Source organism: Choloepus didactylus, chromosome 15, assembly GCF_015220235.1.
Source record: "Choloepus didactylus isolate mChoDid1 chromosome 15, mChoDid1.pri, whole genome shotgun sequence".
NCBI lineage: Eukaryota > Metazoa > Chordata > Mammalia > Pilosa > Megalonychidae > Choloepus > Choloepus didactylus.
The window spans coordinates 65,960,966-65,983,074 of record NC_051321.1 but is presented as its reverse complement, the minus strand read 5'-3'; the positions used below and the strand labels follow the sequence as shown (position 1 = coordinate 65,983,074).

The 22,109-nt window shown below is 37.4% G+C and overlaps 1 protein-coding gene and 1 long non-coding RNA gene across 6 annotated transcripts in view; one reads left to right on the top strand and one right to left on the bottom strand.

The window, feature by feature from the left end:
• The window catches only part of LOC119510348, a 31,511-nt gene that overhangs the window by 6,043 nt on the left and 3,359 nt on the right, over window positions 1–22,109 (top strand). The window contains exons 2-3 of the long non-coding RNA XR_005211884.1: window positions 12,644–12,759; window positions 13,462–13,602. This is a non-coding gene — a long non-coding RNA (uncharacterized LOC119510348). The remainder of the gene's footprint in view (window positions 1–12,643; window positions 12,760–13,461; window positions 13,603–22,109) is intronic.
• VPS26A (VPS26, retromer complex component A) overlaps window positions 9,226–22,109 on the bottom strand; it is a 44,719-nt gene continuing 31,835 nt past the window's right edge. For all 5 annotated transcript variants that reach the window (XM_037804627.1, XM_037804626.1, XM_037804630.1 and 2 more), the window contains 4 exons: window positions 16,457–16,563; window positions 14,436–14,504; window positions 12,826–12,968; window positions 9,226–11,184 (listed from right to left, as the gene is read on the bottom strand). In XM_037804627.1, coding sequence (XP_037660555.1) covers window positions 11,071–11,184; window positions 12,826–12,968; window positions 14,436–14,504; window positions 16,457–16,563 — 433 coding nt within the window. In that variant the 3' untranslated portion in view covers window positions 9,226–11,070. The remainder of the gene's footprint in view (window positions 11,185–12,825; window positions 12,969–14,435; window positions 14,505–16,456; window positions 16,564–22,109) is intronic.

Sequence of the window (22,109 nt, the reverse complement as noted above, 5' to 3'; positions counted from 1 at the left end):
TATTGAGCAAGTTTCCTTCAATTCCTACATTTGGAAGTGTTTTTATCAAAAAAGGATGCTGAATTTTGTCAAATGCCTTTTCAACATCTGTTGAAATGACCATTGATTTTTCATTCAGTTCCCTGAGACATTTCATATTTTTTCCATTCTTTTCCCTATCTGTTCTTTTGTGTGTGGGATTTCAGGTCTTTTTCTCCAGTTCCTGAGTGTTTTCTTCTGCCTCTTGAAATCTGTTGTTGTATGTCTCCATTGTGTTTTTATCTCTTGTGTTGTGCCTTTCATTTCCATAGATTCTGTCAGTTTTTTTCAAACTTTCGATTTCTACCTTATGTTCACCCGGTATTTTCTTTATATCCTTCATCTCTTTTGCCATATCTTCCCTGAACTTGTTGACTTGGTTTTTGAATTGACTTAGCATATTTCTTTGAAAATCTTTAATTGATTTTTCATTAAAGTGAAACAATATCTCAACTGTATCTTAATTGAGGTGTAAGTTTGTTCCTTTAACTAGGCCATATCTTCATTTTTCCTAGTGTAATTTGTAATTTTCTGTTGTCTAGGCATCTGGTTTCCTTGGTTACCCCAATCAGATTTTCCCAGACCAGAATGGGTTCAGGTCTCAGAATGGGGCTATATTCAATGTCAGGTTTCCCTGAGGGTGTGTCTTAGAAGAATTGACAGACTTTCCTGTGAGGTCTCTAGCCACTGTGCTTTTTCTAACCTGCTCAGTAGGTGGCGCCTGTCAACCTTTCGCTCCCGACTGGTGTTAGGAAGTGTGGCCCCTTTAATTCTCCACTTAGGTCATTTCTGTTTTCACTGTTTCCCCCCAGGCCCTGGGGTCTGAGTTCTGAAAGGAGGGTTAGCACTAGAGCTGGGCCCCACTCCTTCTTCTTAGGGAAGATACACCCCCTAGGGAGCTATCTTCTGCATTTGAATTACTCCTTTGTCTCTCTGACTCTGTTAATTCCACCCCTGTCTGGGTCAGAGCCCTGCAAACTGAAAATGGCTGAGGCTTTCTCCACTGAGCCACTCAGGTTGAGGGAGAGAAAAAGGAAAAGAAAGTCCCCTTTCAGTGCCACTCCATGGCCCGCCAGTTTCACCTGTTGGTCAGAGAGAGCACCTGGTCTTCTGGGCTCCCATTCCTGGGGCACAGGCATTTTCTGGCTCTCTAAGGTCAGTTGTCTTTAAAAGCCTCTGTATTTTTCCTTCTTTTTTAAATTTTTTTTTTCTGTCAGCCCCACCTCTTCTCAACTGGGAGTGACCTCAGGGTACTTGGCTGCTTGTTAGGGGTTTGCCTATGTTATTCAGCAGTCCACATTTGTTAATTAAAACCCTAGTTTGAGCTAGGCTGAGCTATATTTGCTTGCTCCGAGAATGTTGGATGTTGTTGATTTCTAGTTGCTTTCCATTGTGGTCAGAGAGTGTGCTTTGAATAATTTCAGGGTTGTTGTTGTTTGTTTTTTTTGGTGTTTTTTATTATTATTATTATTATTATTATTTATTATTATTATTAAGACTTGTTTTGTGTCCTAACATGTGATCTATCCTGGAAAACATTCCGTGGGCACTGGAGAAGAATGTGTATCCTGGTACTTTGAGATGTAACAATTTATATATGTCAATTAAGTCTACTTCATTTCTCATATTGTTTAGGTTTTCAGTTTCCTTATTAGTCCTCTGTCTAGTTCTTCTATCTATACAACACAGTGGTATATTGAAGTCTGCCACTATTACTGGAGATGTGTCTATTGCTCCCCTTAGCTTAGCCAGTGTTTGTCTCATGTATTTTGGAGCTTCTTGATTGAGTGCATAAACATTTATAATTGTTATTTCTTCTTGGTGAATTATCCTTTTTATTAATATATGTTCTGTATCTCTTATGACATCTTTGCATTTAAAGTCTATTTTGTCTGATATTATTATAGCTCCCCCAGCTTTCTTTTGATTGCACTTTACGTGGAATATTGTTTTCCATCCTTTCATTTTCAGTCTCTGTGTCACAGGGTCTAAGATGAGTTTCTTGTAAATAGCACATTGCTGGGTTATATTTTTTAATCCATTCTACCTTTCCGTATCTTTTAATTGGACAGTTTAATCCATTCACATCAAAATTATTACTGTGAAGGGAGTCTTGAACCAACCATTTTGGTTTCTAGTTGTTAAATCTATTTTTTTTTTCCATCTCTCTTTTTTTCCTTTGAGTTACCCTTACTAATAACTCTTTAGTTCTGTGCTATTCTTATGATCTCTCTTTCCATTCTTTTTCTCAGCTGGTAGGGCTCCTGTTAGTATTTTTTGCAGGGCAGGTCTCTTGTTAACAAATTCTCTCAGTGGTTGTTTGTCTGTTAAAATTTTAAACTCTCCCTCAATATTGAAGGAGAGCTTTGCCAGATAAAGAATACTTGGTTGGCAATTTTTCTCTTTCAGAATCTGAAATGTGTCATAACACTGCCTTCTTGCCTCCACAGTCCCTGAGGAGTAGTGTGTACTTAGTCTTATGTTGTTTCCCTTGTATGTGGTGAATCGCTTCTTTCTTCCTGCTTTCAGAAGTCTCTGCTTCTTCAGCATTTGACAGTCTAATCAGTATATGTCATGGAGTGGGTTTATTTGGATTTATTCTTTCTGGAGTTCCTTGGGCATCTTTAATTTGGATATTTAGGTCATTAAGAAGGGTTGGGAAGTTTTCGCCAACAATTTCATTGAATACACTTCCTAACCCTTCACTCTTCTCTTCCCCTTCTGGAACACCAGTGATTCTTATATATCTGTGCTTCATGTTGTCCTTCATTTCCCTGAGATCCATTTAAAGTTTTTCGATTTTTTTCACCATTCATTCTTTTGTGCTTTCACTTTCCATCACCCTATTTTTGAGGTTGCTAATTCATTCCTGTATTTCTTCTATTTTTGAGGTCACTAATTCATTCCTGTATTTCTTCAAATCTGGTGTTATATGTCTCAAGAATATTTTTAATTTAACAGTATCTTTTATTTCCATAAGATCCGCTATTTTTTTTTTTTATATCCTCTTGCAAATTCTTATTTATGCTCTTCTAGGGTCTTCTTCGTGTCCTTTTTATCTTGAGCCATAATATTGATATTTGTGAGTACTTCTTTAATTGCTCCAAATTTTGTGTCCCTTGCAGCTTTTTAATTTGTTCTTTTGGCTTTTCCATATCTTCTGTATACTTCAAGTGCTTTGTAATTCTCTGCTGGCTTTGGGGCATTTGCTTTTCTTGATAGAGTTATTTGGGAAGTGCAGAATTGTCTACCAGCAGGTGGCTCTTTGGGGGCACAGCTTTTTGGAGTGCAGTTTCATTAACCTACCAGCAGGAGGAGCTCTCAAATAGGTGTTTCCCAAACTTCTCCTTTGGGGTGGGCAGATTCCAAACTGGGTGGGGAACTAATCAGTGCACCAGATCTCCATGTGCTCTGGGTAATCCCGGTCCTGGAGCTGAGATGTGGGCCCCAAGCAGGTAGGCAAAAAGCCTGATCAAGGACACCCCACAGGTGGGACATGGGCCCTTCCTGCCAGTTCTCTGCCTGGCATGCGCCTGTGAGTCTCCAGTGTGTAGGAGGGGCTCCCGATTGCCGGTATGGTTCTTGTTCCCTTCTCCACTTCCTGCTGTTGCATCCCCCTTGACTTCTGGTGGTGGGGAGCAATTGCTGCCTGCCAGGCTCTCTCATGGGAGCTCCCCACAGTTTGGCCGGAGGTCCACCCCCTGGCAAACCATCAAGATATGTGCCCTGGAGCAGAGAGCTGCTGCTCCCTCCCTTGTCCAGCAGCAGTTTTACTGCTGCTGATGTGAGGTGGGGGGTAGGCTGTACAGTCAGGAATGAACTCATCCCTGTTCCTTGAGCTGCTGTCTCTCCTCCCTTTTTGTTGGGTATCCCCTCCACGTACTGTGGGGTCTGTCTATGGTTGGTCACACCCCAGAACTATGGTCCCTGGTGTCCTCCAGCCCCTTTCTAGTTACTGTGATTGAGGATAAGCCCATCTGCCTCACCTACTCTGCCATCTTCCCGGAAGTCTCCTTATCGTTTGGTTTTCAATTGTCAGATCTATTCCCCCCACCACCATCTCTTTTTTCTTTAAGTTACCCTTACTAATTTTCTTCAGTTCTGTGCCCTTCTCAAAAATTTTCTCTCCATTCTTTTTTTTCTCAGATAGTAGTGCTCCTTTTAATATTTCTTGCAAGGCAAGTCTCTTGTTAACATATTCTCTCAGCATTTGGCTGTTTGTGAAAATTTTAACCTTTGCTGGATAAAGAATTCTTGGCTGGCAGTTTTTCTCTTTTAGAGTCTGAAAACACCACTGCCTTGCCTCCATGGTTTCTGCTGTGTACTCGGTATTTAGTCTTAGGTGGTTTCCCTTATATGGGGTGAATCACTTCTTTCTAACTGCTTTCAGAACTTTCTCCTTTTCTGCAGCATTTGACAGTTTGACTAGTACATGTCTTGTATGGATGGATCTATTTGGATTTATTCTGTTTGCTGTTCTTAGGCTTTGAGTTGCATAATTATCGTTTAGAAGGGTTCGGAGATTTTACCCAACTGTGTCCTCAAATACCCTTCCTAGTCCTGTTCTCTTCTTCTAGGACACCAGTGATTCTTATATTTGCACACTTCTTGTTTCCTTCATTTCCCTGAGGTCCATTCCAAATTTTTCTTTTTTTTTTCACCATTAGTTCTTTTGTGTGTTCACATTCGTCTGACCTCTAATTCACTTATTGATTCTTCTGCCTCTTCAAATCTCTTCTCTAGTATATTGTTATAGTGTCTCGTTTGCATTGATTGTATTTTCCCCCAATACTGCCATTTTTAACAGCTTGCAAGGTTGACATTCATTTGTTCTCCGTCATGAAAAAACATATTTGTACATTTTATCACAGTTGTTGAGCACTCTAGGTTTCACTGAGTTATACAGTCCCAGTCTTTATCTTTCCTCTTTCCTTCTGGTGTCCCATATGCTCTTAACCTTCCTCTTTCAGCCATAATCACAGTCATCTTTGTTCAGTGTACTTACATTGCTGTGCTACCATCACCCAAAATTGTGTTCCAGACCTCTCACTCCTGTCTTTTCCTATCTCTCTGTAGTGCCCCCTTTAGTATTTCCTGTAGAGCAGGTATCTTGTTCACAAACTCTGACATTGTCTGTCAGAGACTATTTTAAACTCTTCCTTATATTTGAAGGACAGTTTTGCCAGATATAGTATTCTTGGTTGGCAGTTTTTCTCTTTCAGTATCTTAAATATATCACCCCACTTCCTTCTTGCCTCCATGGTTTCTGCTGAGAAATCAACACGTAGTCTTATCAAGCTTCCTTTGTTATGTGATGGATCACTTTTCTCTTGCTGCTTTCAGAATTCTCTCTTGGTCTTTGACATTTGATAAGCTGATTATTAAGTGTCTTGGCATAGGCCTATTCAGATCTGTTCTGTTTGGGGTACACTGCAATTCTTGGATCTGTAATTTTATGTCTTTCATAAGAGATGGGAAATTTTCAGTGATTATTTCCTCTATTATTGCTTCTGCCCCTTTTCCCTTGTCGTCTTCTTTTGGGACACCCATGGCATGTACATTCATGCATTGCATGTTGTCATTCAGTTCCCTGAGACGTTACTCATATTTTTCTATTCTTTTCCCTGTCTGATCTTTTGTGTGTAGGATTTCAGGTGTCTTGTTCTCCAGTTCTTTAGTGTTTTCTTCTGCCTCTTGAGATCTGCTGTTGTATGTCTCCATTGTGTTTTTCATCTCTTGTGTTGTGCCTTTCATTTCCATAGATTCTGCCAGTTGTGTTTGCAAACTTGGGATTTCTACCTTATGTTCACCCAGTGTTTTCTTTATAGCCTTCATCTTTTTTGTTACATCTTCACTGAGCACATTGATTTGGTTTAGCACATTTCTTTGAAAATATTTAGTACATTGTTTCATTAAAGTGAAACAATATCTCAGCTATATCTTGATCGAGGTGTAAGTTTGTTCCTTTGACTGGGCCATATCTTTGTTTTTCTTAGTGTAGGTTGTAGTTTTCTGTTGCCTAGGCATCTGGTTTCCTTGGTTACCCCAAACAGGTTTTCCCAGAAGGGTGTGCCTGAGGGTGTGTCTTAGAAGATTGACACACCCTGTGAGGTCTCCATTTGCTGTGCTTTTTCTAACCTGCCCAGCAGGTGGTGCCTGTCAGCCTGTTACTCCTGACTGGTGTAAGGAAGTGTGGTCCCTTCAGTTTCTCTTTTGGCTGTTTTCCCCAGGGCTCCGGGATCTGGTTCTGAAGGGAAGGCTGGGCCCCGCCTCCTTAGTCTTGGGGAGGATATACCCCCTAGCGTCTGCATTTGAATAGTCTCTCTGTCTCTGTTATCTCCACCCTTATCTGAGTGCTGGGAACTAAAAGTGGCTGAGGCTCTCCCCAATGAAATAGCTGCAGTTCTCTCCTCTGAGCCCTTCAGGTTGAGAAAAAGAAAGAGGGACAGAAAGCCCCCTTTTGGAGCCAGTACACGGCCCCCCAATTTCACTTATCAGCCAGAGGTAACACCCAGTCTTCTGGGCTCCCCCTCCCAGTACAGATGAGTCTTTCGGTTCTTTGAGGTCAGTCATCACTAAAAGCCTCTGTCTGCTGGTTGAGGGTTTGTAGCTTGTATTCAGCAGTCTACACTTATTGAAACCCCAGTTGGAACTCAGCTGAGCTGTATTTGCTCACTCTGCTCACAGATTGCTGCTAGTTTCTAGCACAGCGCAGCTTTGCAGCAAAGCCTGCCGTGGTGGGGGAGGGGGCTCCTGGCGCAGTTCTGCAGCTTTTACTTACAGATTCTATTCTGCGATCTCAGGCATTCCTCCCAATCCAGGTTGGTGTATGATGTGTGGACAGTCACAGTTGTCCCCCAGCAGTTATTCCAGATTATTTACCAGTTGTTCCTGGTTGTTTATTAGTTGTTCCAGGGGACTGATTAAATTCTACTCCTCTCTATGCCGCCATCTTGCCCCTCCTTCTAGTATATTTTTAATTTGATCTTCAATACCCTTTATTTCCATAAGATGTTTTTTTTTTTGTTGTTTTTTTTTTTTCCCCTCTTTCAAATTCTTGTTTACACTCTGCTAGACTGTAAGGGTAGATTTGATTTGGAGATAGCCAAAAGTTACTTGAGAGTAAGTCCAGTGAAATAAGGTGGGTAATAACTTAAATTTTTAGTGAAATAAACATGTAAAAGGTGATCCATTTTACTTTTAGAATAAGTATAAGTATCAATATAGCCTTTCAAGATACCACCTTTGAAGGAAATGATGGTTTTTCAAGTAATTGTTTTTATAGTTTGGTCTGGGGCACATAGATATGTATCTGATTTTACAATAATAAAGAGAAAACAGGCATAACTAAGGAAAAAGAGCAGAATACTCAGCTTTCAAGGGATGTAGAGGCCAGGTAATAAAGTTTCCATCTACTTGCTGTGGCTTCTGGATGATAAGCAGCTTTTGTGTTAAGTGTAGGTTAGTCCTGCCTTGACTTAAATCAGCAATGCAGCTGCTGGGAAGCAGGAAATGGTGATGGATTCCACAGACCACCAAAACTAACACAAACACACAAAGTATATAAATCTGGAATGCCTTTTTTATAACAGTCTTGCACCCAAAAAAATGTTGCACTTTCTATACAAGAGAGATGTGGATCTTGTGCTTTGCAGTTGTTGTAGCTGCAGCAGTAGCTTTGTGGCTTTCATTCTCTTTTTTTCTTGATATGTGGTTGACTCATTAATGCCATAATGGTGGCTTCCACAAAACTCCCCAAAAGTTCCAATCTGATTTCTCATGCCAACCTGTGATATATCAAAACCACAATGGGGAAAGTCGCAATATGGAAGGGATACACCTATAGTTATATAATAAACCTATATATAGTTTATAATAAACCTATAGTTTATATAATTAGTTTATAATAGTTTACAATATAAATATATAAATATAGTTTAATATAAAGCTTATATAGTTGATAATTTATGGTTTATATAGTTTATAGTTTATATAGTATATATGGTTTATATAGTATATATAGTTTATAATAAACCTATAGTTATATAGGTTTATTTCTGGACTCTCAATTCTATTCCATTGTTGTACATGTCTGTCCTTTTGTGGGAATCACCATTTTGATTACTGTAGCTTTGTATTGTTTTAAAATAGGAAAGTGGAAGTTCTCCAACTTTGTTCTTTTCCAGGGTTGTTTTAAGTTTGGGGAACCCCTGCAATTTCATATAAATCTGAGGATCAGTTTTTCCATTTCTGCTCAAAAAAAAGGATGTTGAAATTTTGTTAGGGAGTGTGTTGAATCGGTAGATTGTTTTGGTTATATTCACATCTTGTCTTCCAATCCATGAACAAAGGATGTCTTTCCACTTATTAAGGTCGCCTTTAAATCCTTCCATCACTGTTCTATAGGTTTCTCTTATTCCTTTCATCACTTTTACCTCCTTGGTTAAATTTCACTTGATCTTAGCCAAAAGACTGAGAAGTGATCCTTGGTTAAATTTATTCCCAAGTATTTTATTCCTTTAGATGCTATTGTAAATCAAGTTTTTTTCTGGTTTCTCTCTTCAAACTCTTCATTGCTGGTGTACAGAAATGGAGCTGACATTTGTGTGTTGATCTTGTACCCTGCAAATTTGCTGTACTTCATTAGCTCTAGTAGGTTTCTTATAGATACTTAAACATAATAAATACAGAATCTTGTCATCTGCAAATAGAGCTTTCCAATTTGGATGCCTTTTATTTCTTTTTCTTGCCTAATTGAACAAGCTAGAACTTCCAGTACAATGTTATGTTTAGCAGTGGTGACAGCAGGCATCCTGTCTTGTTTGTGTTCTTAGGCAGAAAGCGTTTAGTCTTACCACCGAGTATGTTGTTAGCTGGGGCTTGCCTTTGCTTTTGATATTTACAAAACCTAGAATAAAAGGTTTCACAAAAGCACGTACTTAATTTCTCCCCTTCGTATCTTGTCTAGTATGCCTTGGCAGCAGAAGAGAGGGACATTTTAGCTCCTTGACTTGGAGATGGTATCAGGCAAGAGTTGCCAGGAGAGCCTTAACTAAAGGTTAGCTGGAGAGCAAGCAGGAGGGTCGGCATTCTCCAAGGGTCTGGTGTAACTGAACCACTGGATTAGGCATTGTGTTAAAGACAATTTCTTTCTCAGTTTATTTCTAATTAACTGGCAGGCTTTTGACTCGATAAATCATCAAATACTCAATTTAAATTTTTATTTTTCAAATTGGTCATGCAAGCAGAAAGTCTCAAGCAAAAGTAAGCATCCTGTGTATATAGTACAGACCATACTGTAAGCCAGCTAACTAAGCATTTTAAAATGTAAGTAGGTAATATTTATAAAAACTTATCACAATTATAGCTTCCTAAACTATACAGCAATCTCATCCTCAACAATAAATCTGACAATGAGAAAAGATTTGAGAATAGAGCTATTTTAATCATTCAAAGAGCAAGCTCAGGATCTGTTTCAAATTATTTTTTATACATCATGGTTGCACAATTTGAGGCTGGTTAAATACAAATGGTTTTCAAAATTTCTTTGAATAATTTTTTTTCTTTGAATAATTTTTAATTACTACATGCAAGTGATCATGAAAATATTTGGCATTGTTTAAATTTTGAAACTTTGAACAGGCACTTACATGAAGGAAAACGTTACCATTCACAGATATCTACATTTAAAATAGATGCTCCGGGATGGAACTTTTCGCCAATAGAGAAGGTGGTTATCGACCATTTTATCAAAGTGCTATTGTAGTAAAACAGCTTTAAGGAAATTAATTTGGATTATTTAGCTTACTTAAAGTAAGGTTAACTGACAAGACTTGCACTGAAGTATATAAAAAATATTGGTACAAAAACGAATGAACTGTAAATGAAAGTAGTTTCCACACAGTGGGCTTCGTTTTGGTATCTACATCCCACATTTACTGTATTTGAGATCAGATCCCATTCACACAGATGACTGCCACCTTCTTTTTCAGAGATTTTGAACAAATGACTTGAATTTACTGTTAAAAAAATTCAAACTGGTGGGTGAGGTTTAAATTTGAGTTTGAGTAGCCAAAGTTCCAGTTTACCAAACATGAAATTATCCAGATCTGGATATCTACATGCTCCTGAGTCCCCCCATCCCAAAATTTTCACCTGAGAAGTGAAGAGAATAAATTTGTGAGGTCAAGAAAATAGTGTATATGTGGCAAAAAGATTCCTTAAATTAAAAAAATACACATACCTGTTTCAGAGTATTTATGGAAAAATTATACAGTTCAACAAATTCTTAAACACCAACATAGGGTCAATTCCACATTGCACAAAACATATAGTGGCACTGCTGGAACGTAGCATAATGGTTACTTATTGTGGCAAAAAGGAGACAGAAAGGTCACAAAAACATGCCACATAATCCTTTGAAAAAAAATTTAATATTCATAGGACAGAAAACTTTTAAGAGGATACAAATTCAGGAAGCCATGGAATGGTAGACTCAGAACACTCCATATGTGTTTCTCAAACTTATGTAGAAACAATTTAGTTAAAAAAAAAAATGAAATGTTCTTTTAAATCTTTGTACAATATAAGGGCTAATCAAGTTTTCTAATTTTATTTGAATATAAAATAATTTGCATGTAGAGAATAAGAAGTAATCATTAGCATGAAAAGGGAGAAAAAAGATTAATAATCAACACTATGCAGAAAGAAAGCAAAATTATAAATACCAGCCTACTCACAGGAAAATCTTTAATGTTTATGCTTAGGCATATCTGAGTGCTTATCACCAAATCAAAGTGCAGTTTAAAAAAAAAAAAAGCAGCTTAAGAAAGTTCCAGTGTTTCAAAGAAAGCACTTTTTTAAATGTATATACATGAAGAATATTTAGTTACATCATAAAATATATGCAGCACTGTAAGATAAAGGAAGACTATTATAAATGGAGTTTTGGCCTTTTTCCCCCTACGTGGTGCAACCATCTTTAATCTGCTGAACTTAATCTCAACGGTTACAGGAGATTTTTGTTTTTTTTTTTTTCTCTTATTCAATAGTTCACATTTCAGGCTGTTCAGCAGATGCCTGTGATTCTGGAGACTCAAATCGCTGGTGGAAGTTTATTCTCTGTTTCCTCAGTTTTTCAGGTGCTTTTCTCCATAAAATGATCTCCTAATAAAACAAATGCAAAATATCAACAAGTATAATGTTACCGCCTTCCCTGCTCTCTCCACCAGCACCCAAGCACATCACCACACCAATCCAATGAGACCCAAAGTCCTAACCTACTATTTAAAGAACTCCTAAAATCTGTCCTTTGCTTTCCATTCCATTGCCATCACCTAAGTTCAGGCTTTTGTCTTAAACCTTAGATATTAAAATAGCTTCCTGGTAGGTAGTTCTGCATTCCTTGCCTGAGGCCTCTTTTTAATCCATCCTGCACATCACTACCAAATGAATTAAGCATCGCTTGGATTGCTGTTTAGTTCTCAGTGCCTTCAGGAGAAATCTGCAGCAAGGCATCTGCAGCGCTCCACAACCTTTACCCAATTGAGCAACATCACCTCCCTTCTTCCACCAGCCAAACTTAGTTACCCTCTGCCTCCAATGCCACTCCAAATAAATTTGCCCTACTTCTTACATACGTTCTTCGAATCCCTATTTCTCTGCCTATCTAAATTTTACTCTAAGCAATCCACTCTGAATTCTTTCTTCTAAATTACTAAAATTACTTGCTCCGTAAAGTCATGACTGACACTGTTATTTTGTTTTTTACTTCACCAACATACAAAAATTTGAACATGAGTCCCAACGGGAAGTGATATATTTACTCCAGTAGTGCTGCCATAATGTAACTGATTCTGAAATTGCAAATTTCATGTGATTTACTCTGCAATTTTAAATTACCTAAGTTTAATTATACAGCATTACAACAGCAATGCTGCAATAAGCGTTCTGTCTTCTGTATGACTGTCAAACTATTTAAGTTCTGTGTTAATTATATAGTTTTTCTTTTCCTACACATCTGCAATGTAAGGTCCTTGAGAACAAATAACATTTATAAAGATAGTTTTTTTGTATTCTTCACAGTACTTTAGCAAGAATAATTTCTAACCTCACTTTGAACTAACATTCAAGTATTTATTAATCTGACTCAATATAAAAGCCTATTTTAATGTCTTCATTCAAAATTCATCAATGGTTTTTAATTGATGTTCAAATGAGAAAAAGGTTTTTGGTAAACACTTTATATCGGAAAGTATCAGAACTGGTCATCTCATGGATATTTATAACAACTGTTTAATAAAGGAAAATGGCAAACCCAAAATTCCATCAGGTAATTGATGGTACTATGCAGCCATAGATAATTTCCATGATAATGGAAATTTATATTGTTGACAAGGGAAAGATATTCAAGACACTGAGTGAAAAAGCAAATTAAAGAACAACACACGTCATATGATCTAAATACACATACACAATTTGGAAGATTAATAGTGGTAGAATTTCTGGTAGTTCTACTTCATTCTCGGTTCTGTATTGCATGAATCTTTTTTTTTTTTTTAAACAGCAGGTACTGTTTTGACTTCAACTTTTCTTTAATTTGGCAGGGCTTTTGTTTTTCTTACAGCCCATTCCTGAATCCTGCAGAATGACTTGGGGAGGGATCTATCACAACAGGATTCTTGCCTGCTTCCTTCACATACCACCCCCACTTGCCAAGTATTATAAAGCTTAGAAAAGCAAGTGAGTACTTTCTAGGTGCTTTTAAAACTACCACAGGACAAAATACTAGTATGGGTAGCACCATACCTGCTGCTTGAAGTACCTTCTGTCTTCTTCATCAACAAGGACTAGATTCAAAAAGTACCTTACTGAAAATTTTTTGTTCACATCTCTCATTGTTGGAGTTGGGTCATACCCTGCTAAAAATAGTCTTATGGGAATTGATTCACCTGGAAGAAAAGCAATTTTCATTAAATTCTAAGAGATCATTAAATATAGTCACATAATAGCTAGGACCCAAAGTAATAGGCAGAAAACACCAATGCTTCAGTTCCTCAAATGAGATGCAGCTTAACAAAAACTTCTGAGCCAACCTTGATACTGATGTTGAAGGCTGCATAAACTCTTTGTTGTGAGGGCCGTCCTATGTATTTGAGGATGGTTCACAGCATCCCTAGCCTCTACCCACTATATCCCCAGGATGGGAACTACTGCTGTAGGGCCAGAATGTCTGGATTCAAATCCCAACTCGACCGCTAACTGGCTGTGTGACTTTGGTCAAGTCACCTCTCTTTCAAATTCCTCATCTATGAAATAGGGATAACACCCAATTGATAGGGAATGTGTAAGGACTGTATGGGTTAATGCATGTAAAGTGCTTAAAACAGCGCCAAAAAAATAAGTGCTGTATAAGTAGTTTTGTTATTTTCTGTTTTCTCAAAGTTGACCATAATTTCTAATCATAAGTTCCTGGAACACCTACTACTAATTCATCCAAAGCAAGAAACATGTACAGAACAGTGATATTCCTTCACAACCAAAAAGATTTTTCAGATCCTCATGGTTTTTCTTGTTCTAACAAAGGTAAGTATTTGCATACTTTCTTTTGAATCTTCCTGAAAGATAGATTATATAAGACCTATTGCTTTACATAATAATTTGTGGCTGCTGGAATTTTACAGAGTAATGTTGCATAACACAATAGTACATAACTTAGGGCTTGGAGACAGAAAGGCCTGGGCTCAAACCCCAAATTCTGCAATCATTAGATCTATCACCACTAAAAGTTTTTAACTTCTTTGGCTCTCTTTTGTTTCAACTGTAAAACAATGGTTACTACCACCTTACTAAAAGGATGGTTGGGAACTTTAAGAGTCTGAGAATATAAAGCCTCATCTGTAACTGGCACTCAGCTGCCCTTTGAAGTAATTATTAACAGAATGAATAAAATCCAAAAACATAAATGTAAAATGATAAATACTGGCTTCATTGTTTTAGACAATAAAGATTATCTAATAATGAACTGCTTGTTTTCTTGGGGGCAATAAGGACTCCAAAATCCCATGGGAATTAATGCTCAGCTATACTGTATTTTGTGTCCAGCATGAGAAAAACAGATTTACTGAGATGAACTATTAAAACAAAAGACAATCAGAATATTACAAATTCCAAACTAGAAAAGATATATGCACAAATGTATCTTCTAAATTCTAAATTTATGCTGAGTGAAAAATTAAATCTTATTTCAGACTACTAAGATTATACCATCTTCTTGTATCTATACAAGGATGATCTTAAGAACCATCATTATGAGAATGATTTTAAGAATGCACACTTTCATACTGAATAACTACTTTCAAACTAAACTGCCATGAACTCTGCTGTTTACACAAAAAAAGTAATTAAAAGCATGTTACCTTTTACTGGTGCACCATCCATTATTTCATATTTGGCAATTGTTTCTGTTTCTGTCGTAGTACTGGGTCCTAGTGCAATAATGTAAGGAATATTAATTTAAATATTCCCAGAACATAATTTGAAGTCTAGCACCTTCTTTCAAGTTTTCAACTCCATTATTTTAGTACTATTTTATCCTCCCATTTTATGACAATGTCAATCATTCTTTTCTGTTTCTTGATCTACACTTAATACACACTAATCACTCAACTGAATGTTTTGCTCCCTTCTCCCCAAAGATATCAAACAGTTCAGAAAACTCTTCTTCACAAAGTTCCTTCTATCATTTCTGGTATCTACTAAAGTAGACACTAGCAATACACATCAGAACTAACCACTGACATCCTAGTTTTCTCTGCAACACCCAAACTTCTCTCAAGTTAGTTAGCGTTAATGTAGACAAAATATCAAACTGAACACCTGATTGACAGGTTAATGGTTCTGACTTCTGCAAAACTCCCCCAAAATTCCCATTTAATTTCTTATGCCAACCTGTGATATTTCAAAACTGTAATGGGGAAATTTGTGATGTGGAAAGGATAACTATATAGGTTTATTCCTGACTCTGAATTCTATTCCATTGTTCTACATGTCTGTCCTTTTTGCCAGGAAAGTATCTCAGTCAAGACAACAAAGTTAAAGGGGACAAAGAAAATCTATAATACTGATTAAAATTTAAAAGTAGTTATTATTTTTGCAACTGTCTTTTAAATGTGAAATTACTTCAAAATAAAAAATTAAAAAGAAAAAGCAGTGCGTCACTGGTTAGCCATCTGGAAAATCAAGTCAGATACATGCCTCAAAACTTTCAGCAGGACAAATTGAAAATGAAATAAAAATGTAAACAAAAATAAAAAATCCTCAAATCATAACACTATTGTTTTTGTAAAATCAAGCGCAGAAAATTCTTTTCAGAACCTCGGTGTAAGAAAGTCCTTTTTACTGTGACACAAAATCCAGAAACAATAAAGGAAAAACTGATAAACTTAACTACATAAACATCAAAAAGTTCTACCTAATATAAACCACCACAAGGAAGACAAAGTGGGGAAATTTTTACTGTTCTTAATAAGGAAAAGGAAATTGATTTCCCTAATACAGAAAGAGTTTCTACAAATCAATAGAAAAAAAGAACAACAATCCAATAGACTATGGGGCAAAGAATATGAAATAGAAATATTTTCTATGTATGAAACGATGCCCAACCTTACTCAGAATGAGAAAACTGTCAACTAAAACTACAATCAAGTATTTCCCCACCCATCAAATCAGCTAAAAGTTTTTATAATATTGTGCTTATCAGAGTATGGGAAAAAGAGGCAATCTCCTACATTCACTGCTGGTAGTAATACAAATTAAAGTAGCACAGTGCCTAAACAAGATATACCGATAATACATTATCAAAATTACAAATGAATACTCTGATCCAGCAATTCCACTTCTCAAATTTTATCTTATAAACACATGCAAAATGACATTATTAACTGAAGTATTGTTTGTAATAGCAAAAGCCTGGACACAATCTGTGTGTCCACCAAAAGGAAAAGTGGTTAAATAAATTCTAGTACATCCATATAATGAAACTCTATAAAAAAGATGAAATGTTCAATACATGCTATGGAAAGATCTCTATGATATATTAAAAGCAAAGGAAGGTGTGTTGTACGTTATTTAAATTAAAAAACGGGGATAATATGCTTGTATATTAATATCTAGAAGGATTTAAAACTTATTACCTGTGAATACTTGCAGAACAGAAACAGTATATTTTTCATTGTACAGCCTTTTATTATACTTTATTTTTGAACCATACAAATATATTACACCTACTCAAAAATTAATTTTTAAACAATCATCAATGAATAACTTACTATCAGCAATATTAAGTATCAGATATGGACTTTATTTTGTTTAAATCATGTTAAGATTTTTAAAATTCAACCAAAACAAAGAATTTTAATTCAAATGCTTTTCAACTTACCAATTCCTGTGATTTCTTTTTTGATCAGTTGTAACTCCATATGTTGGATTTTTATTCTTACTAATAAGAAGTAAATTTTTCCAACAATCACATCCTTTAAATGGTACCTTTAGAGAAAGAATATACTTCACTTACTAAATATGTTTTCAAAACAAAGAGCAAAGTATATGTCCTTCTGAAAAGCTTTATTAAACATCTTTAAGGGAAACTATTGAAGAAATATTTGACTATTCATATTGTTCAATGTGTATTTTTCAAAGTGTTCATTTCACTAAGGGGAATAAGGAGTAAAACTTTTACTTGATAATCAGTATGCCTCAAAGGGGAGGATTCAGCCTGATTAACTGTTGCTCCTTATTTAGAGGTTAACTTACTTTTCAAAGAACCTAAGCACTTAATTTTCCATTCCATTTAATATTTTTATGCGTGAAATATTTATTTGGTGTGTGAAGATGGTTTTGAACATTAAAAAGTTCTTCACAATTACTTCATTTCAGTTATCTCATACAATATTTGTCCTTTTGTATCTGGCTTATTTCACTCAACATGATGTCTTTAAGGTTCACCCATGTTGTTGCATGTATCAGAACTTCATTTCTTTTTATAGCTGATATGAAATAAAGTAAGCAAATTCTTAGAGTCAGGAAGTAGAATACAGGTTACCAGGTGCTGGAGTAGGGATAGGGAATGGGGAGTTAATGGTTAATTGGGACAGAGTTTCTATTTGGGGTGATAGAAGAGTTTTAGTAATGGATGATGGTGATGATAGCACAACATTGTGAATGAAATTAATAGCACTGAATTATGAATTTGTGGCTAAAAGGGGAAATTTTAGGTTGCATATGTTACTAGAATAAAAATTTTTAAAAAAGGGTAAAACAAAAAGAGGTGAACCCTGGTGTACAATTTTAATAATAAGCACAATTTTAATATTCTTTCATTAATTGGAACAAAGGTACCACACGAATGGTGTTAATGGAGGGGAAGGTTATATGGGAACTCTGTATTTTCTGCATGGTATTTCTGTAACCTACAACTCCTCTAATAAAAAAACAGGTTAAAAAATGGTTTTAAAAAATAGATTTTTTTTTTTTTTAAAAAGCTCTACACAAGAGTTTGGTATCAGCCTGGATCAAGAGGATGGAGTGAGAAGCTGCAGGGCTATGTTACCCCACAGAAACTTTGAATCATCAGCAAGAAATGGCAGAAACCTCTTTCTCAAAGCTTCAGAAAGCAGTTAAAGGATTGCAATAACAAAATGAGCACCAATTCAAAAAAAAAGACAACTTAAAAATGGTAGAATCTCGTGGTGAACTGGCTGACCCGTCCCCATCCCCTTGCCATATTGGCATGAAGCCTGCCCACACACACAGGTAACAGCAGAGTAACCCTGTGCACATACTGCAAGTGTGTATGTCTGGCCCAGTCTCCCTGGTGGTAGCCAGGACTGAACCAAGACACTCTTTGCAGGTGTGCTTTCCCAGAATCTGCCCTGTACGTAGAAGGCAGCTCACACTGTGGGAGAACAGGCAAGTGCGACTGCCTGGGGAAGGGATTGCTGGCTGTGGGACATATACTGTGGTGCTGGGGACCATAAGGCAACTGCTTCCTAGGAAAGAGGGGACATTCATATCCATGTTAATCTGGGAATTTGTAGGGACACACACACACGGGCACAGACACATCCCAACAATCTGCATGCCCAGAAAGGATCAAAGAGGCCCCTACACGATACTCTCAAAGCTCTGGAGGAGAGGATTGGTGCGAGGTCAGTCAGCAAAGACTGGGAGAGAGGTTTCTTTTTTTTCTTTTTTTTTTTTTGTTAGCTCCTGGAAAACTCTTGTCATACCAGGTGGATACAAGCTTAAGGAACAGATGCCTCAGACTCTCAATTCCAGCAATAACTCATTAAAATATCAAAATGTCCAGGTTTCAACAAAAGATTATAAAACATACAAAGAAATAAGAAGTAATGGCCCAGGCAAAGGAGAAGATTAAAGCATTAGAAACCATCAATGAGGAGGACCAGGCCTGGGACATGCCAGAAAAAGACTTAAAATAAATGGCCCTAAATATGCACAAATAACTAAAAGAAAACACAGAGATCTAAAGGAAATCAAGAGAACAAAAGCTGAACACAAAGAGAGACTATCAACAGAGAGATGGAAATTAGAAAAAGGAACCAAAATTCCAGGGGGTTCAACAGCAGATTGGAGCTGGCAGAATCAATCAGTGAAGTTGATCACAAGACAACTGAAATCATACAGTCTGAGGAGCAGAAAGAAAAATGAAGAAAATGAACAGAGTATGAGGAGCCTGTGGGACACCATCAAGCATACCAACATACAGACTGTGGGAGTCCCAAAAGGAAAAGAAAGGGCAGAGAGAATGTTTAAAGGCATAAAGGCTGGAAACTTCCTAAATTTAATAAAAGACATGGAGTACACATCCAGGATGCTCAACAAACTCCAAATAGGATAAACCCACACAGACCCCACACCATAATATATTATAATCAGACTATCAGGTACCAAAGATAAAGAGAGAATTCTGAAAGCTTCAAGAAAGAAGTAATATGTAAAAGGGAGCCTCAATCAGATTAAGTGCCAATTTCTCATCAGAAACCATGGAAGCATGAAGGCAGTGGGAGGACACAAAGTACTAAAAACAAAAAAACTGCCAACCAAGAATTCTGTATCTGGCAAAACTTTCTTTCAAAAAAATAAGGAAGCGATTATGACATTCCCAGAGAAACAAGGAGTTCACCACTACAAGACCAGCCCTACAACAGATGCTAAAGAGAGTTCTCCAGGTTAAAAGGAAAGGACAGTAGACAACAGATCAAAGCCACAGAAGAAATACAGCTCTCCAGTAAAAGTAACAACAGAGGTAAATATAAATGCCAATATTATTGTATTTCTGGTTTGTAACTCCACTACTTCTACTCTGCAAGATCTAAAAGGTAAATGCATAAAATGTAATTAATAAATCATTGGTTTGGGACTCAGTGTATAAACATATAATTGGTGACAAGAACTACATAAAAGTTGGGGGACGGGTCTAGGAACATATTTAGTATGTATTATTGAAGTTAAATTGGTATCAAAGAAAACAAGATTTTTACAGATTCAGGATGTTAAATTTAAGCCCAATGGTAGCTACAAAGAAAGTATTAGAGAATATGCAACCTCATAGAGTCAAAAAAAAAAAAAAAAAATGGAGCACAGGTTGCCAGGGTGGGAGTTGGGGGAATGGGGAATTAATGCATAATGGGTGTAGGGAATCTGTTTGGGGAGATGGGAAAGTTTTAGTAATGAAAGACGGTAAGGGTACCACAACACTGTCAATGTGATTAATCCTACTGAATAGTATGGGTAGGAATGGATGGGATGGGAAAGTTTCTGTATACATGTTCCCACAATTTAAAAAAAAAAAAAAAAAAAAAGCGAGCAACTAAAGAGACAATGACAATTAAATGCAATAAATGATCCTGGGAGGCAGGGCAAGATGGCGGACTGGTGAGCTGTATGTTTTAATTACTCCTCCAAGAAAGTAGGTAGAAAGCCAGGAACTGCGTGGACTGGACACCACAGAGCAATCTGACTTTGGGCATACTTCATACAACACTCATGAAAACGTGGAACTGCTGAGATCAGCGAAATCTGTAAGTTTTTGTGGCCAGGGGAGGAGGGGCTGTCAGCTCCGGGAAGGAGAAGGGAGAACTGCAGTGGCAGCCCTTATCGGAAACTCATTCTACTGATCCAAACTCCAACCACTGATAGACTGAGACCAGACACCAGAGAATCTGAGAGCAGCCAGCCCAGCAGCGAGGAGACAGGCATAGAAAAAAACAACACGAAAAACTCCAAAATAAAAGCGGAGGATTTTTGGAGTTCTGGTGAACATAGAAAGGGGAAGGGCAGAGCTCAGGCCCTGAGGCGCATATGCAAATCCCGAAGAAAAGCTGATCTCTCTGCCCTGTGGACCTTTCCTTAATGGCCCTAATTGCTTTGTCTCTTAGCATTTCAATAACCCATTAAATCTCTGAGGAGGGCCCTTTTTTTTTTTCTTTTTTTTTTTTTTCTTTTTTAATCCTTTTTTCTTTTTCTAAAACAATTACTCTAAGAAGCCCAATACACAAAGCTTCAAAGACTTGCAATTTGGGCAGGTCAAGACAAGAGCAGAGCTAAGAGAGCTCTGAGACAAAAGGCAATAATCCAGTGGCTGAGAAAATTCACTAAACACCACAACTTCCCAAGAAAAGGGGGGTGTCCGCTCACAGCCATCATCCTGGTGGACAGAAACATTCATGCCCATCGCCAGCCCCATAGCCCAGAGCTGCCCCAGACAACCCAGTGTGAAGGAAGTGCTTCAAATAACAGGCACACACCACAAAACTGGGCGTGGACATTAGCCTTCCCTGCAACCTCAGCTGATTGTCCCAGAGTTGGGAAGGTGGAGCAGTGTGAATTAACAAAGCCCCATTCAGCCATCATTTGAGCAGACTGGGAGCCTCCCTACACAGCCCAGCAGCCCAGAACTGCCCTGGGGGGGACGGCACTCACCTGTGACATAGCACAGTCATCCCTCAACAGAGGACCAGGGGGTGCACAGCCTGGAAGAGGGGCCCACTTGCAAGTCTCAGGAGCCATACGCCAATACCAAGGACTTGTGGGTCAGTGGCAGAGACAAACTGTGGCAGGACTGAACTGAAGGATTAGACTATTGCAGCCGCTTTAAAACTCTAGGATCACCAGGGAGATTTGATTGTTAGAGCCATCCCTCCTCCCTGACTGCCCAGAAATAACAATCGTAAATGTCTATGCACCCAATCAAGGTGCCACAAAATACATGAGAGAAACACTGGCAAAACTAAAGGAAGCAATTGATGTTTCCACAATAATTGTGGGAGACTTCAACACAGCACTCTCTCCTATAGATAGATCAACCACACAGAAGACCAATAAGGAAATTGAAAACCTAAACAATCTGATAAATGAATTAGATTTAACAGACATATACAGGACATTACATCCCAAATCACCAGGATACACATACTTCTCTAGTGCTCACGGAACTTTTTCCAGAATAGATCATATGCTGGGACATAAAACAAGCCTCAATAAATTTAAAAAGATTGAAATTATTCAAAGCACATTCTCTGACCACAATGGAATACAATTAGAAGTCAATAACCATCAGAGACTTAGAAAATTCACAAGTACCTGGAGGTTAAACAACACACTCCTAAACAATCAGTGGGTTAAAGAAGAAATACCAAGAGAAATTGCTAAATATATAAAGACGAATGAAAATGAGAACACAACATACCAAAATCTATGGGATGCAGCAAAAGCAGTGCTAAGGGGGAAATTTATAGCACTAAACGCATATATTAAAAAGGAAGAAAGAGCCAAAATCAAAGAACTAATGGATCAACTGAAGAAGCTAGAAAATGAACAGCAAACCAATCCTAAACCAAGTAGAAGAAAAGAAATAACAAGGATTAAAGCAGAAATAAATGACATAGAGAACAAAAAAACAATAGAGAGGATAAATATCACCAAAAGTTGGTTCTTTGAGAAGATCAACAAGATTGACAAGCCCCTAGCTAGACTGACAAAATCAAAAAGAGAGAAGACCCATATAAACA